The sequence below is a fragment of the Antedon mediterranea genome, chromosome 11 (assembly GCF_964355755.1).
Source record: "Antedon mediterranea chromosome 11, ecAntMedi1.1, whole genome shotgun sequence".
In the NCBI taxonomy this organism is placed as follows: Eukaryota; Metazoa; Echinodermata; class Crinoidea; order Comatulida; family Antedonidae; genus Antedon; species Antedon mediterranea.
In genome coordinates, this window is record NC_092680.1 from 15,698,803 (window position 1) to 15,717,745 (window position 18,943).

Below are 18,943 nucleotides of genomic sequence, written 5' to 3' on the forward strand. Positions count from 1 at the left end.
AAGCGAAGTTATAGACAGGTAGCAATCACAAGCGAATAAGCCATCGCTTGTGATTGGTCAATTCACTTGTGTTGCGTTACGTCCTTGTGTTGCGTCGCTAGTGGGAACCACGCTTTAACGATAAAGCAGCAATAAACATATATGTGTATGGTTCACTTTAGACGCAGTTTTAAGACTGGTGTGGAAATGATCCGTAGAGAGTGTGTATGGTTCACTGTAGTAGATTGAACCACAGTGGACTACTATCCGTAGAGAATGTGTTGGGTCACTGTAGAGTGGACTACCAGACGGCAGTTTTACTCTTACTGATTTGCTGAAATATCAATAACCCTTGATATCAACCATTTGCTGTATAATATCATATATAAATTCTCTTTTCATACGACTAGGAAAAAATAAACAAACACATTGTATAATACATTCAACTTTTTTATTCTCATTTATATACAAATTTGTATAAAATAAGGATATATTGGATAGAAAATGGACATCTACGAATATTACTACTCATTTATTTCCGACCCAATCCTATAAATAGAAAAATAATAAACTAATAATTATATAAAAATTAAGGACACTTTTACAGAATGGTTTTAATGAACTGAATATAGGCTTTAAAGTATGGTAATCAGTGCATAGTTCCGACAAGATGCACACTTCCCATAAATTCAATTTTTAATATGGGTAGTGTACGTTTTCATTTCTGATATTTTCTGCTTACCGTTACCACTCATCTGTGTAAATTGGCCTTTATGCTTCTAGGCTCTTTGCAGAACCCAGTCACTTCACTGCGGGATAACCTTTACTAAATGGATACAATGTTTTATTTATGTAGACAATGTTATGTTAAAATATATCATAAAATATTTACATAAAACTAACACGTGTGATTTAATTTAATTATTCATATAATTGCTTATAGGTAAATCCAATATTTCACAATCCTATCTTATTTACTTCTAAAATTGTTAAGAAAATAGTTTGTATTTTTTTTTTACTATATACATTTTTACTATGGCATCATAAGCTGATAAAACGAATGAACAGCAGATACTCTCGTAAGGCATTGGGGGAACACAGACCGTTTAGATATATTGATCTTGAGTAAAAAAGGACAACATTGGTTTATGGGTGTGCAATTTATTTGATGTAACTAACTGTATCATTTCAACTGCAAACTAATTCAATTTCTGTTACGTTATATTATACATATATCTCTGTTTGAACTAGGGATCGGACAATACCTCTCCGATAGATATGACCTTCGTACAGTGTGCCGTACGTATAATGAAATTAAATAATGTTATAATAATTGACCAGAGAAATTATCGCATGTGTATCTAAATTCAATGTCTTGAATGAAATACAAGGTTAAACATTCGTTTTCACTTGTATCTGTGTACATGATAGTAATTGCTTACTAAGACACCTTCGGTTACCTTACTTGTCTTGTAGTAACCCCCGATACTAAAACAAGGCAAACTTTCTAACACTCTAAATATTTTTTGAATTATTATATTACATTATTAATAACCTATGCTCTAAATGTTACTTAAATACAATATAATCTTCATATCATAATACTGACAACACAGTCTCCCTGCATTCATGTTTTTGACATTTTTATGTATTTAAAGGTGTTTATTTTTGTGTTTTTTTTTTAAATTTTATATGCGCATCATTATCTCTTAAAAACTAGTCTACTTTTTTCTTCGATATGTAATGACAGTTAAATCGATCCGGGGTTGGTTCAAGTGTTATGTCTGAAAATCCAACTCGTTCGAGCGTCTTTGTTGCCTCCTCTTTACCCCACATGATCCCTAAGCCCGCCCCATTCTCAACGTTCAATGACACAGCCATACAATGCATCAGACTGATGACGTAACCATTCATCGCCCGTGGGTTGCCAATATTTCTCACCGGGTGGCTGTGGACATTCACTTCAAGCATGGAAAAATAACCACCGGGTTTCAGGATCCGCTTAATTTCTGATAACGTTTTGTACGGTTTTGGCATGTCGTGGATAGCATCGAAGGATGTGACGTAATCAAACTTTTCTGACCAATCGGACGGTAGCTGAGTTGCATCTTGTGTGTAGAACTCCGCGTTGTCGAGACTCAGTTTTTCAGCTTCTCGCTTTGCGAATTCGATACTCTCACGAGATATGTCTATTCCATAGAACCTGCTCTTTGGAAATCTTTGTGCCAGAAGCAAAACCACTTTCCCTCGTCCACATCCCACATCTAATGATTGGCCTCCTTGTTCTGTTTGGTTAGAAAGAAAAAAGTAACGGTAATCAAACGTTGACATTTATACATTTTTTTTATATAAAATTCATCTTAAGAAAATTGAGTGCTAAATTCAAGTGATATGTTATTGATATGAATATAGAATGTCATTTCTATCTAAAAATCAGTATTAAAAAATCCGTTTGCGACCACATTATACAATTCATCTGAAGACAATTGTTGTAATGTCCATTATTTAGTTTCTGCTTAGTTTGATAGAGGAAAAGTTTGATTTAATGCTTGGTTTGTTTCATATCGACTCTACTAATTTGCATACATGCAGGTGCATTCCTTTGTTTCCAATCTTTTGTTATAGTGTAGTGATTGTAGAAATGTAAAAAGGGCAGTGAACACACTAAATACTAGAGTAGGTTCGTACTGTAGTACTGTATAGCATAATGTGTTTACATGAGAGAAGCTCAACCTTGTGAGTCGTATTGTTTGTTATTTATTTCAGAATATTTTAGTTTTTTAGATTTTACAGTAAAGGCTAAAATAGGTAGGCCTATGATTACTAGCTATATTTTACCAGCTTGAGTTTTAAACAATATTCAGTTTGAATGGTATAGTCACTCCTCATGTATGTATTTATGTACTCATGCTGATTGTCAATATAATTTGTATGGTTTCAGAAATCGTAACCCGGGCAGACCAGACAGAAATTGAAAATTTATGGAATGAAGGAGTGAACCGCATTTGCATAGTATACAGCTTTATTGCTACATATTACAATGTAAAGGGTCTTTCACACCTGTTCCGGCACGATTCCGGTCCGGCGAATCGAACATCAATGTTTCGTTTTCATGACGCCCCACGCGGCTATGCGCCAATCGATTTGCGCGTAGCCGCGTGAAAACGAAACATTGACGTTCGATTGGATTTTTCGGCGCCGGATCGGAACCGTGCCGGAACAGGTGTGAAAGACCCTTTATGCAGGTAATGTTTCTTTTCAAATAGATAGGCATATAATGTAATTTCGTTTTTACAAGATTTCTATAAATCGTTGCAGGCTTCGCTATCTGATGTTATGTGGTCGCAAGCTATATTACATTTCATACATGTGATACATTCCATGTGACACGAATGATGACCAATATAATTTTTACCATTTAATTTTGCACATTATCTTAGTTTTGAATGTTTCTCGGTTTATTTTAATTTATTAAGAAATTTTGTTTTACTATACAAATTAATATTTGAAGATCTCAACCTTTTCAGTGATTTGACATGACAAAACATAATTTGTAAATATGTTATATACTTGTTGCACATCTTATTGATACTGTGCCCTTGATGCAAAAGAGATACAATAAAGTCAAGTCCAGTGAGAAATAACAAATTATGAGCGGGATATAATCATTTTCTTGAGTTAGGCATACTTACCAAGAATATCCAACATGCCCGGAACTTGAGGTAACACTCGTGGGATTAATGAGCCTGAATGAAGGCAGTTGGAAATAAAGTCCATCAGGTGGTGGAACTTGCCGTATCGTGAATATGAAACGCCTAAATACAGAGAGAGAAAAAAAAAGCACATTACAAATAAGGATGTTTACGACAATTACTGTCACAACAGCGCCGTGACGTAATTAGGTTTACAACCGGAATAAATGAATATAGTGTTTATAGTTTATTTTATTTATTTTAGCAAACTTTAAAATAGCAAAGTTCGCCGAGGTACATAATGAGTAATATCAATGACGTATTATGCGACTAAACATTGCTACTACGAACACTACAACCGAGTTGGGAACCCAGGAATGGAATGCCTATGTTTACATAACATCCTATTAATAAAATAACTATGATGTTATTGTTGTGATAACGCATCATTAAATGATAAATGTAGTTAACCGGGTTAGGAAATGTTAGTAATAAATAACATAAAGTTATAACTTTGTTTTTCAATACCTCAGGAAAAGATTTATTACTTCCTAATTATAACACAAGGTTTTGTGTGTGCCAAATATTACTGCCATTAAATAATAATTTATACCACTAATATATAATTAGGCCTATTTATTGACGTATTTTCAAATTCGGGCTTTGACAGTCGCCGGTTTCGGCCGTGTATATATGACAACTCGGGATGGAATGCAATTCAAACAGCTGCTAAAGTAGCCTAACTTAAGAATGTTAAGAAATGTACAGTGAGTTTCCGTTCAACCTTAAAGATAAGGGGAAGGATGCAATGTTGCAGCTGTCTGAATATGGGTTTAAAGATGCAGACTTCTCCAACCTAGAACTATACTCAACGAATGCATTATAATTTTGTCAATTAAAAAGTATGGTCATTATTGTTTTTTACCACATAGTTTGACAAAAAGTTGATCCAAAAGAAAAATGTACCTGATAAAGCTGTAATTTAAAGAAATCAAAATAATTAACCATAGAAAACGTGTTTTTGGTTACTTTTTTAAAATACATCAACTTATAAGAAATCTGTAACAAAAACAATGTAATTCATATACACTGATATACATTTGGACACAGATTTTCTCATGATTTTCATTAGTTTATCGACAACCATCATCTTTGGTTTGAACCATTTTTTAAACAATATGTTTTAGTAGGTGACTCAATTTCTTTCCCAAATGTTTTAATTTATATTATTAGGCCTATCAGATTCTATAAGTGAAAGTCTTAATTTGTCTATTGTTTTGTTACACTCATTCATGTAGGTCTAACACCACTTTTGGTTTAACAGAGATTTTTTCACAACCGCCGTTCTCAACATTACTGGAATATAGTCGGTATTATAAATAAATGTGATTGTAAAATACTTATATTTAAACTCTTGCACACATGAAGATATTTATATTTTAAACACTTTATCATTAGATCGAAATTATCTTTATTTTAACATTAGTTCAGAGAACGAATGTGACTTCAGTTCAAAACGGTTTACGTATTTAGCTTGTTAAGTCTAGAAATAGATGGTGTTTATTTTTTCTTGTCTTAGAACATTATATATCACAATTTAATGAGATATATTATCGGTCTGTTTCTTTCTTTAGACCAATAGGTTTAAGAAAACACGATTTCTCAGACAGACGTATATGGTTTTGTAATTTATGAATTAATAATCTAGACAAAACAATAATACAAATTAAAACTCCGAACAGATACAATAATCAACTTTGTTTAAAGATCTTTGGTCTAGCACGACACGGAAGGATTTCTTTATGCACGTATAGCGACACGGTCCAGTGGTCCTATTCGCCATTTTCACACAATTAGGATAAGATGACCATTTTAACATTACAGTGATAAACTGTCTGTGGAAACGGGGTTTAACCGATCCACACAAGAAAAATTTAACGATAATTATCTCATTCAAATCGGATAATTATCTGACAAATGCGATAATGTATAAACTTTCGAAAAATGGTTGCATTGTGACTGGGCACCTGGTTGTTTGGTAATGACTGATCATGCGCACTTTATTTTTTAATTAATTACCTGATTGGTTGAAAAAATAACCGAAAATTTTGTTTTGACTGCGGAAACACAGTCATAGAATCATACTTAACTCACTTAAGTCATATAATGGTATACCTTGATATTCACGTATACCTCTGAGTGTGAATGGTGATCAATGATCAAGCCAAGTACAAATAAGCAATTTCATGACGCACAATTAGCACCCCTCCCTATACGAAACGAATACTTTGGGTTAGTGGGACGGACCGGTATGTTAACCAACGGTTTGGGTCAATCAATCATATACCTTTCAATGTCTAAAATAGTCAAACTCAGCAAGCGGTCGACTTTCCATAAGTAACACAAACATTGGCAATATAACATTTATCAAAGTATGGAAACAGCAGTGATCTATCAAATTTTACGTTCACTACTCATAGTATACGATGGAAGTAAATTGACCAACCTCTTGACTTTCATAATGTATAAACATAGGCTACTAGCAGATTAGGTAAAATGCTTGTTAGGCATCTCAAAGTTTGTTTCTGTAACTTAAATCCTGAAGTGCTCATAACATTTTGTTGAAGTTATTGCGTAAGCTCAATTGTAAAACAGAAATATAAAACACATATAAAAATATAAATTGTCCCTATGTTTGAAAAGTAAATTTTGTGATTTCAGTGGCATATATATCAATGCATTAGATCTTCTACTACACCTTCGGGACCCAGCAAAATGTCGCAACAGAGATTTCTTCTGTTTCCAGATTGACTTTGGTTAGCATAATTAAATATTTCTGTGTCCTGTTAATATGACTGTCTCCAGAATAAGTGTTTCTTACAACATCCTCTTTCTCTTTCCAAACCACTACTACAATTGAGAATATTCCTAGCACATTTTCCTGTAAAGTCTTTACTAGACTAGACTGTCAAGAAGTGATTAAGTAAGAAGATCTAAAATTTACAAGGCAAAACTATGCTCAAATATTTGAATAGATTATTTTTAAAACTGACTTAGGTAAAACCATTCAAGTAAAATAATGTTAAGATGATGATTTTTTGCTAAAGCCAAGTTCCATTAATATGACACACCTGAACTTAGACATTCGCCTATTCTACGGTATCATGTCTAGGCCTATAGCCACAATAAACAGCCCAGTATCGTGTCTGCTGACGGACATTTTAATCGAACAGTTTGTTTAGCATTTTAAGCGGGGAATGATATATAATATGCCTATTTAATGTCACATCAGTGATGTATTTTATTTTGTTGCCACATGTTGAACAAATTATGAGCTTAATATCTAATCCTCTAAACAACAGTCTTTTAGATTTCGTAACACTTTCTTATGTTAATACTTAACACTGGATCAATAGATCACGAACCACACACAATTGTGTTGTCGTTGGTAAAAGTATTTTCCTGATAACAGCTACTTTGAATTATAGAACTTGTATATAATTTTAGAATAGTATAACGGATTTGGGATGTTGATGAAACAAAATGTCCCACCAAGCAGCACCACGTTTGCTAAACCAAAAACTCCCTTGCCAGATTCTCTTTAAATAATATCTCTATGTTTAAACACATATAATTAAAGTATAATCTGCTTATTATATGGTATGCAGCGAAGAGATATCTCAATCCATTTAGGCTAAAATATCGAGATAAATAAAAATAAAAGGAATAAATAGTTGACGATAATTCCTGATAACCCAAACCAAAATCTGTCTGAGTGTTCCTACATCTAAAATAGGTTGTTAAATACATGAACGTCTTACACGTAGATGTTTATATACGTTTTGTGTCTATGAACAGTAAATTCATAAAATTTTCATCGGAGATGTTAGATAAACCATTAATTGTAAGCTCGGACGTCCGTAATTTATACTAAGGATATACTAACGATAAAAGTATCAAAATGAATTGATCACATTCTCCATAGACAAATAAGATCCACATGGCTTATTTTAAAATTTCATAGAAATTAATAATAAACATTTGAGGACTCCTTGGATAGAGTTTTGTTTATAATTAATTCATTTATTTAACAACATCTTTATCAAGGATTAGACAATCAGGTAAAAGAAAAACGTGTTTTGCATTGTGGTCCTGTCTCAAATATAACTTAAATCGGGGAAAAAGAGTCAGTCAATGGATGTGTCCTTCTGGTATTAACCTTATAATATTTAGGCGTATGGATGGTTACTATCCTCGCCCTCATCTAGTTAACGTTAATCCAGATAGCATGGGTTCAAATCCTATAATTTTGTTTAGGCCTACTTTTTAAACTACAGAAAAAAAACTTATAATTTGTTTGATTCATTAACATATATTTATTCTCAGCAGCAACATTAATACTAACTAAATACTAAACTCACTCAAAGTAAGACTTTTAACGACTGAGTATGGGCCTACTGTGAACATTGTCAAGTAATAATTGTGTCGTCACCACCGTGTGGTAGAGTATTTAAATAACATTTACTATACATTTTGCCAATGTAAATATGCAATTGGCTAGTCATATTAAATCAAGCATGACACGTACGTAGTTAGTTCCACAATATTATGACAACATTAACCACGTGGTGTGTATTAATACTATTGAGGTGAATGGGCATTTAAAGGTTTAGAAAAACTTTACAACCTTAATAATTTCCACCTCAATCGGTTGCAAAGATATGCGTTTACATACACAGAACGCTACATTAAATTAGCAAAACATATACAATCAATAATTGTTGATTGGTAACTAATTTCGTTATATTTCAGTTTATTATGAATTATGTACCGATTATTGAATACGGTAAACATCACCTTTAAGTCGAGACCGTATCCTAACGGAAAGCATGCATTTATCCATCGGCTATTTTTACACTCACTGTGAATTTGACATTGATTTGTTCCAGATAAGATTATGTTTTAGATTTAATTTGTTTTCCTACTTAGGCCTACTTATATTTGTTGCATCCTCTGAAAAATTCAAAGTGCAATGTTTAAAAAAATAATGTATTTTTTTTTTTCGATTCTATTGATGTGTTCCAGTAACCTCGCGGGTGGGATCATGTTTGTGGTTATTGATGTCATACACTCTGTTTCACAAGTGACAGTATAGACATTTCCCAATTTTGATTGAGAGTTTTAAGAACATTATTATTTATACAAACAAATAATTCGAAATTAGACGAAAGTTGAGACTAGAATTCAAGGCAGAAAAAAAATAGACTGGTAACACACGATAAAATATTTTTGACAGCAAATAGATCTATTATAATATTATTATTTTCATGATTATTAGGGGGTTAAAGTCGAAACCTAAGCTAATGCTAACGGCCGTGATGCCCATCTCCATTTCTTTAGCGTTGGGCCAGACTCCACTAAGTGTGTATGTTTGTGGGGGGGGGGGGGGGGGCGCCACTCCTCCCTCACAAACGAGTCTGATTCTGATTATTACTTTTTGTTTAAAAGAACACAAACTATAGGCCTACATTTCAATAAAAAATGAATGTACTTTAATCTAAAACGAAAGTATTAATGAAATATTTTTTTCATTATTTCTAAGTTTTACATGTTTTGTGTTTAATATTTCTTCATCATTATATCATTTTTCTTTTTAAATCAGTTATGGTTACAGTAGATAGAAAAAACAGAACAGAATTGGAAATGAAAATGTTTTATTATTTTTATTTGATGGGAAAAAATTTGTTTTGCTGTTATTTTCTTCTGCAAATTTTAATGATAAATGTGTGTTTAAAAGTGTTATATGTGTGTTCAACAGTCTGTGTATTAATAGTAAATTTGACTGGCGCCTTGCCAATAGGCTAGGTTATGGTTTGATCACACAAGCCATACCTTCCCCTCGGTTTGCCTCGATACCCAATCGCGATAGCTATTAACACTCGCTGAACCAGACCTGGGGTGAGTTCGACTACATTCGAATAGGGTGCAAGTACGCACAGGCGGAACACAAAAGCCGGATCCGTTAAGTTCGGATTCGGGCCACGATCGGTGAAACTCATTAAAACGAGAAAACATTAAATTAATTGAATGGAAATGGTTCTCACCGGGAGAATATTTCAAATGAGAAAAGAATAACGACCTCTTTGTCAGGGTGTTTACATCTCAGACATTTACTAAATACTTTTCTAACACACATGACGGTGTATGATACATAGTATCTTGTATCTAAATCTAAAATACAAGAATAAATCAAGAGTGTATATACTTAATATTAACAACATTGAGGTCTAGTTTAAAACACGCGAGCAATCTATAAAAATATGTTATTTACCTAAACAGTGTACACTAAATGAATATACTTTATTGAATGTTTTATCACCAAAGATTTTCTACCAACTAACAATTCCGTTCTTAGCAAGTGAACATATTTAGCCGCATGGTTCAACCCCCGTGTTCAAATACTAAAATCAGTCAGAATTTAGGCCCTATATTAATATCGTATAAGCTTACCATTTGGTCCATCGAGCTGAAAACAATCTGCCACGCTATCGTAAGCTTCACACAGCATCGGAATCATACGTGCAAAGCCTGCTGTATTTTTTGGACCTTCCAAAAAAGGTCTTCGATATGGTGGTACATAGTATGTGCCATTCTCCTCGTCCATTTCTACAATACGAGAAACAACCATGGATGCCAACCACTCTCGAACATACCTGAATAAAAAAATATACAATTAAAATTGCACTTGTCTTCTGACAAATCATATAAATACATTTTGTAAACACAATATTAAATGGGAGAAACGATCTTAGAAGGCTTCTCAGCTCAATGATTGATTGTGTGTAAATAGTTTTAGTTTCATCACGTAGGAAATAATATAAAAAATAAAAAATAAAAATATTTTTTCTTTTATGGTTTCATTTAGTTCATAAGTTATTCATATTTTTTTTGGTCAATATTTTCTGTTCTGTTCTATTTCATTTTTTTTTTGCAAAAAAAATGCAATCGCATGTTGTGCATCGATTCAAAGATGTATGGTCAACAAATAATAAAAATAATGGCGTAATGTGTAAATCAAAAGTTATAATAATCTTAATATCCGAAGACATACACCAAATCTATTGTGTTTTTGGTGTATTATTAATATTAATTTTATTGAAATAGATTAATTATGAACCAATTTAGTTCACAATTAACAATCAGTTTACACCTTAATTGAAAAGTACTATATAGTAGACGTACTGATTTCCAAGGAGGGGTTCATTTTGGTTACTGCTGGTTCCACAACGGGTGAATTTAGAATATTTATAATAACTTTTTTTTTTTAAAGTTGTTTATAGTTCCACAGACAGAGAAAGTACTCCAGTGTATAATAAGTATATCTTTATTTTCTAACTTCTTTTAAACTTTATTTTGTTTCCAGATGCAATTAGTTGACATCTTATTGAAACCATCGATTCGGGCTAAATATATTACAATGTAAACGTGCATTAGGCCCTATATACTTTATCATTTATTCATCATTGTACAGTATTGAATTGTTGTTATAAAGATAAATCGCCAAACATTGTAAAGCACTTTGTGGTGTTTATATTGGAAACGTATTTTTCATTATAAGATTACAACAATCGGGTTTCCCAATAACCATAGACATGTGTTTCATCTTTTTTTGTTTATAGTTTTGCTAGCTTAACTTAACCCTTCATTGCCCTCGTGCAATTTAAGAGGGGTGAAGTTTAATGCACACCGTGCAGGAGGGATAATGTGCTGTGTGGTAGTTTTTCTATCGGCGTGTTTGAAGCAATGCTACTGGGTCAGTCGAATATTTTATATAATTATTTTGATTGTATATGTTACAAGGTCATATAGATGTCCATGTGATAGTGCATGAAATCGGACACTAAACGTTGCTGGATACATGATTTTGTAGCAATGGTGTATGAGATGATGATGCGTCGCTAGGCCTATAACTTGGGAAGATAAGTTCCACTTATTTTATATCCATTTGTAATTACTACAAAAATGGACATTTTCGATGCAAAAAAACTATAATATTTAATTGTAACCACTAAACTACAGTAATAAGTGACATAAGGCCTAAATTTAGCAAGGAAAACTTCGTCGTAATTTATTTTAAATGTTTTTTTATTGGTTATGTTGTAACTATTAGGCCTATATGAAAGACAGGTAAGGTAGATGGAATATTGACCAATATGCCATAATTTAGAAGGGTAAGCATCCGCCCTTGTGTGGCCCATCACTATAATGTTTACTTAAAGTGACAATGATCTATGAGCAAGAATAAATTATGCTATTTTTTTTTTCAATTCGCCTCAAATAAATAAAGAATCTTTAATTTACTTGAACAATTTATGTAATGTTAATTTTATGTAACATTGGGCCTACACATATTTCGTTTCGCTTGGTGCATTCCCATTAAGAACGTCTAAATACCTTCTTTCACGAACAATATTTTAGATTACATTTAATATACATTAAGAAACATTGGAGAAGGTTGCGTATAATCAAATATCGCACTTAACTTTCAATTAGGCCGAGATGTCCGATATGGACAGTGAAAGCTTGCAATTGGACCTCATGGTTTAGAATATTGAACCAAATTTGATCTGAATATAAATATCGGCATGTTAAATCCCATTGTAGAGATTATGAAAATCATAATTAAATTAAAATACAACAATTTTTTCCAAACGATTGAACTTAAAGGTTTGACTAAACCCATGGGAACTATTCACAATAGTAATATCACAATATGATTGAAACTTTAAAATGTATCTCATAGAGTTAGCAAATTGAATAGCTTTTAATAAACCTATAAATATACCACCACATCGTCATTACCACCATTTAAATTGAAGGACATTACCGACATATTAAATATACTTGAAAAAAAAGCGGCTATGAAAGTGAAAAGAAACATTTAAACTTGCATCGATAAAAATCAGTAACTTAAAATTGTGTTTGACAATTTAAATTCTTAACATTGTTATTATCTTCGTCATTGTTATCATTATCATCTTTATCGTGTTAATCACAAACGTTTCGTTTATCTATTATTTGATCCATGCCAATTAACATTTCATATTGTTTTTAAATCTTTTCTAAACAGATTCTAATCGAATATGAGTAATAAATAAAGTAATAATTAATCAAATGATTTAGAAAAATGATTTTTCGACGATATTGAAATACTCACCAAGGGACACTGTGACCCAATAACTTTGGAAATTGAATTTATGGTCAAACTATTATTATCTGAAATCTGATACCGTATCATTGCAACAAAGCAGTTATCAAATCATTTTAGGTTGCTACCGACCAATGTATAGGAGCAACATTCTCCGATTAGGAACTTTCAACCGTAATTCACTTGACAAAAGTTATCGTTAATATCAAAGAATAATTGTTTTATCTTCAACCGCGAAAACAAAAATATCGTTTTTAACATTATGTTTGAATAACAACATTTGAAAATATCACATTGCTTAGTGTTATGAAAACTATTCGATACTAAATCGGATATAAATATTCAAATCTTTGTTGATGGATTCAAACATGTACTACAAATGGAGAGAGGCATTATATACCAATAGATACAAGTTTTGGTCCTCTCTCCTTCATCTTTTTTTGTAATGTATATACCATATGGACAATTGTCTGAAATAAAAGGTGAATTGAATTGAATTGAAATTGAAAATACATTAATTTGTTTTCGGTACACATAGTAAAATACACTAAAGATTGAAATATATTATTATAATAATTTTGCTATTTATCTATGTTTTATCATTTATATTGTTTTTAAACTTTATTTTCAATTCATATATATTTATATGGATTGTAATAAATTATCTTATCATCTAACCATCTAGTGTAGGATGACATTTTTATTGTGCCATTATATAACAGAATGATTTGAAAGTTATACACACAAAAAAAAAACCACTGACCTCTCTTTTAATCCAGCAATTTTGGCGATTTCTTCTGATGTTTTCGGTTTACTTAGTCCTGTCATAACTTTGAAGAGACCTGTTTCTGAGCCTAGGCTGATAGCAATTGTTACGGCTGCACCGTTGATCATGCCCATAAGGCGCTGTGCAAACTCCATAGGGCCTTCTTGCATCCCATTGTTATTCATATTCATATTCTTTATTTTCATATCCATCTCCATCTTGAAAAATTTCTACCAAATAAAAATACACCAACAATTAATCCAGAGTTCGTTCAGCTGTTACGAAAAAATCGCTTTGTAAAACGATCGTGGGTAAATTTGTATTTATAATACTTGGTGTAATGTGTAGTTTGAAAAAAAAAACACTTGACAACAAGTTTGGGTTTCACGACTTGCTCTAAGGGTAGCAAAGTTATCAAATGCTTGTAATAGCGAATAATCGACTTTTAATTCCTTGTTAGAGGATCGTCCATCATAATGACATTTCCTGAGCTCTATTCAAGTATTAAGCATCCCCAGTATTTCAAATGGAATAGGCAGGGTAAAAAGTACCGCCTACTTATTTGATTGGCAGACGAGTTATTCACGTGGTTTCTGCCTGTATTGATACTACTATTTTCTAGTGGGGACAATTTCGTGTGGAGGTGTTAATCTCCCAACGGAACAATTTATTCTTAAGGGAGGTATAGTCAGTATGATATTGATATAATTAGCTACTGTCCAACCGATATGGGCAAAATGCCAAGTGACCATATAACTTCCATTGATCAAAAGAAGATATATATCAGCTATTTAAATAAACTTAATAATTATACATAATAACTCGAAAAATGTATGCGAGAACTGTTTCGTATTACCATATCAATTTGTCTAGACACGTGATAAGTACTCCATTGAGACGAATCAACGTTCAACTACTTATGAGATCATAACTATTTATCAGGCTTTACATAAACTTGGTAATGTTAATATGGAAGGGGGTGGGGGAGGTTATATAAGTACATACTTAAAACTGTTATGAGTGTCTATGCGAAATTGCAATACTCTGTGAAAGGAATCTAATAGAAAAAATACATTTAACGTATGTATACGGGAAACATGTTTAAATCTAAAATCAAAGGAATGTATGGTTAACAATAGCTAAACGCGTCACTAATCTAAACACAACACCCTAAAAACGTGTATTACTTGATACTACTGTAATATACACTTCATTACTTAGAGAGGGTCCTCATCTTTTCTTTGGATACTTTTACACAGGTATGCTATTAAACATGTACCGTTAAACATGGTCACCTCGTGTCAATATGACATGATTGCTTGCTTGTTGTTTCTATTCAACTTTTTAGTGACATCCTCGACAGAAAGAACTCTATTCGTGATTACCAAACGCGTATTGCTGGCTGCGCTCAACACAATCCCATTGAAAACAGTATTTTTTTCAAAAAGTGATATCCTTTAACTAGGACTACTATCGACGGTTTTACGCTTCATGTCTGTGTATAATAAATACACACCTTCTGCAACCCAATGCGAAATGTCACCAAATAACATTCAATCATTGACATCAATTTACATCCAACAGCGAGTTATTTTTACTATGTTTATCCTCGATTTAGTAGTTAAGTTGAATATTACGATCATTATAAATTTGTTCACACGCATTACAAAAAAAAAGAAGCTACCGTAATACAACGCAGTGATAACCGAAATGAGGGAGGCTTAGGTAGTGGTCTTAATGTATGCCTACAAATTTCCAAAACCTTACGTATAATTATGCGATTATTATTATATATCTATTGTTGCCACTGCTGCGGTTGCGCTCAACACAATACCATTGAAAACATTTTTTTTTTTTTTAACGTGCTATCCCCTTAACTTAGGACTATACTCTCGAGAACTTCTAGAAATTGTAACGGGTTCTTTGTTTTGTTTTTGTTTTGCACGATGCCACTTTCAGTCAGACCATTGAATGAAGGTCATCGTGATGTTTTACTATACGATTGGTTATTTTTTACTCCTCATTATATTATTTAAAAATGTTAGATAAAGGGCCATATGAGCAATTTCATGATTGTAAATGTGATTTTCCACAAAATTAAGGATTGTAATTGTTTATCAAGAGAATCGATGCAGTATATCGAGGAGCAACATTTCAAGATCAGTACTGTCCATCAAAACACTGTCTACCATGTCAAACTGTATGTGAAAAAAACTGATGTGTATGGACATGATGATGTCATATCACCACCGTGCTTGGGCATATCACTACCAAAATTGGGCACATGACACTGGTTGTTGAGTAGACAGAACTTAACATACAAATTAGATAATGAAAAAACATGAAGCTAGTTGTATCAAAAAGCCTGATGAATATTATAAAAAAAAAACAACTCTAATTCAAGTATTTAAAGTTTTGTTATACGAACAAAATTAAATATGTTTAAAATTATCTTTGCAATAGCAAATTATTACGTAAATACAATGAACTCTAGACTGCGGTATCCGTTTAACGTTTAATCTCAATATTCCCCTTCATGGTCAAGGATCCACATTTTTTTATGTAACTATAGTCCAATACCTTCTATGTTTCTTTTTTTTTAAGGAGAACAAACGAACACTTTCTGAATAGTATCGTAATTTAAATCAACTTGATAAGTAGGCCTAGTTGGTAACGTCCTTTTATTGTGAGTGTCAATGACATTTTTCTAACCATCTTTCTTTTAATTTTTATCAATTTATGTTTCATTGCGTATTATTCTAAATTAATTGAATTAACTATTATGTATTATTCATATTTTTCTTTAAATTGACTTAATCGAATTTAATATGTACAACTGATAGAATAATACGTCCCTTAATTGTGAATATTTAATGAAATCTTTAAACAAAATATATAGCCCTATACACGTAATGTAGGCCTACATACGGGAAACATGTTTTAATCTAGATGCGCGCATCCGATCAAACTATATAGGGCTTCGGGGAAAGTCTTGCTCTGCCAAAAAACATTTGGAAATATAAAAACAAAGAAATGTGTGTAGTTGTAAACGCGTTACCAATAACACAACACACTATAGATTAAATTTGTTTAGAGATAAACGCGTCAATAAACACGGGGCAAACCTACTTCTTCTAACACAACAGCACTACGGTATAATTTCTAGGAATTCGCCTCTTTATATTTAATATTATATGTAATATACTTTTCTTTAAAAATCAGAAATAAATGTTTCAATTGAAATAAGATTATTTATTTATTTTGTTTCCTTTATAAAAAAAGTACATTGGTAATTATAAAATAGAATACTAATGATTTAAATATCAATTATTAATATACAAAATAAAAATCTTTCTCAGAACATAAAATAGTAGGCCTATAGGCACAAAAAACGACTATAACAATTTTAACAAGTTTCTTACAGAAAATCAATTGAACTTACAGTACAGATGCTATATTGTTGCTAAGGTTTTGCTGAGTCAATCCGTTTGGCTTTTTACCGTTTAAATAACTAATTCAATTTATACTTTCATTTGTAATGATTTAATAATCCGTATCAACAAGGTGACGCGTGTGATTGGTGTATTTTTAGCGCCAATCGTTGACGAAACAGCTATGTATTTGGTTCTAAACGTCATAATGTTAATACCGTTAATACAATGAACGTAACCATAGTTAAATCGAACGTCTGGGAACATTTTCAGATCCTTGTATTGTGGAAACCATCAGTAAAACCACCATCCCACCCGCCTCACAACGAAGCATCTAAAGTACGACGGATGGTAGGCTAGAGTGTGGTAACTTTTTTTTTTTCATTTGTCTCATTTTTAAGATAAACTTCATTGCGTAATTTTACGTGTTTTAAAATTAATTAAACGCGGTTTCTTTGTACATTAAACTTTAATAATACTGCATTGTTAATCTAGATTTGAATGTAAACAACAACAACAACAACAACAACCACGATTAACATTAATATCATTATAGTGCAAAACATAATATTATTAACGGAAGTAGACCTAAGGGATTAATCCAAAACGGATTGTAGAGAAGCATCATATGTAATAGTGTAGATACTACTTAAATATCGTTATTAAATAAGGATTATTGTGAGATAAACCAAGATTATATCGAGGTCAAAGTTGATATAAAAACGATTAACCGTGTTTGTGGTTCACCATGACATTGCAGCAAATAAATTTCACTGAAATTCCTTTTATTAAACTGACTCATATTATACAAAACGTAGTATTAGTTATTTAAAATGATTAAATATAAATAATAAATAAATCGGAAGGAAAGAGGCCCCAACTTTAGTTTTCCAGGATAACAATAACCAGATATTCATGCCACCAAAGTCATGAAAACGCTCCATATAAAATGCAAGTTCCAATTCTGATTTTAAGTCAGAGAGGTGCTAAAAAGATACATTTATTATTACAATTAATATTAAAGCTTGGTTCCCACTAGAACGTAACGCAAGGACGTAAACGCAACGCAAGCGTTTTAACCAATGACAAGCGAATAAGCCATCGCTTGTGATTGGTCAATTCACTTGCGTTGCGTTACGTCCTTGCGTTGCGTCGCTAGTGAGAACCACGCTTAACGCAGGTTTTGAACAAACCATGCCATTGCATAATCTTTTTAATTTGATAATGCCTCGAAGTAATAATTATTCTGACGCTTATTTTTGTACGCATCCGTGTGCGCGCACAACATCACAATAGATAATTTCTTTTGTATGTCATTGTCTTTCGTTTTAATATAGGCCTATTGATGTAAAACACTTAAATTAGTAATTCAACAAGATTCAATTAGATTAGTGTATAACTTTAAACTTTTAGTTCATCTGAGAAATTGTCTAATTGAAGAAACTAATGTCCTAATAGAGAGTAATTGTAAACGATTATAAATAATTTAATTTAAAAATCCAAAACACAAAGCATCGTTTTGTTACAAAGAATCAGTTCGTTATAATGCACTGACATTAATGATGTTAAAGGTACCGGTACTTTGTAATTTTTCGACAATCTGGCTTTATGACAGACATTTGGTTAAAAATCAATATTGCAAAGATTTTTACTCGGGGTACCCGAGTCTAGGACTTACTCATTTCTCCTCCTCCATCTGGACACTATTGAGTTAAAAAAGCGATTTGTAAAGTACTACTCCTCCCTTATTCGTTGTAGTATGGAGCTGGGATTTGGCATGAACATACTACAGGGACATGTCCTCGAAGCTATAGTGCCAGATTTTTAAATTTCAAACCGGATGCAGCCATATCACGTCTAAAAAATG

General features: G+C 32.2%; 1 protein-coding gene across 1 annotated transcript; it reads right to left on the reverse strand.

Annotated features, from left to right (window-relative positions):
- Positions 1–446: 446 nt before the first annotated feature.
- Positions 447–14,073, reverse strand: LOC140062757 (S-adenosylmethionine-dependent methyltransferase Rv2258c-like). Its single transcript, XM_072109082.1, has 4 exons — positions 13,643–14,073; positions 10,182–10,384; positions 3,672–3,794; positions 447–2,264 (listed from the first exon to the last, which is right to left on the reverse strand). The coding sequence occupies exons 1-4, from the start codon at positions 13,861–13,863 to the stop codon at positions 1,696–1,698; spliced, it is 1,116 nt and encodes a 371-aa protein (XP_071965183.1). The 5' UTR covers positions 13,864–14,073; the 3' UTR covers positions 447–1,695.
- Between the last annotated feature and the right edge of the window lie 4,870 nt (positions 14,074–18,943).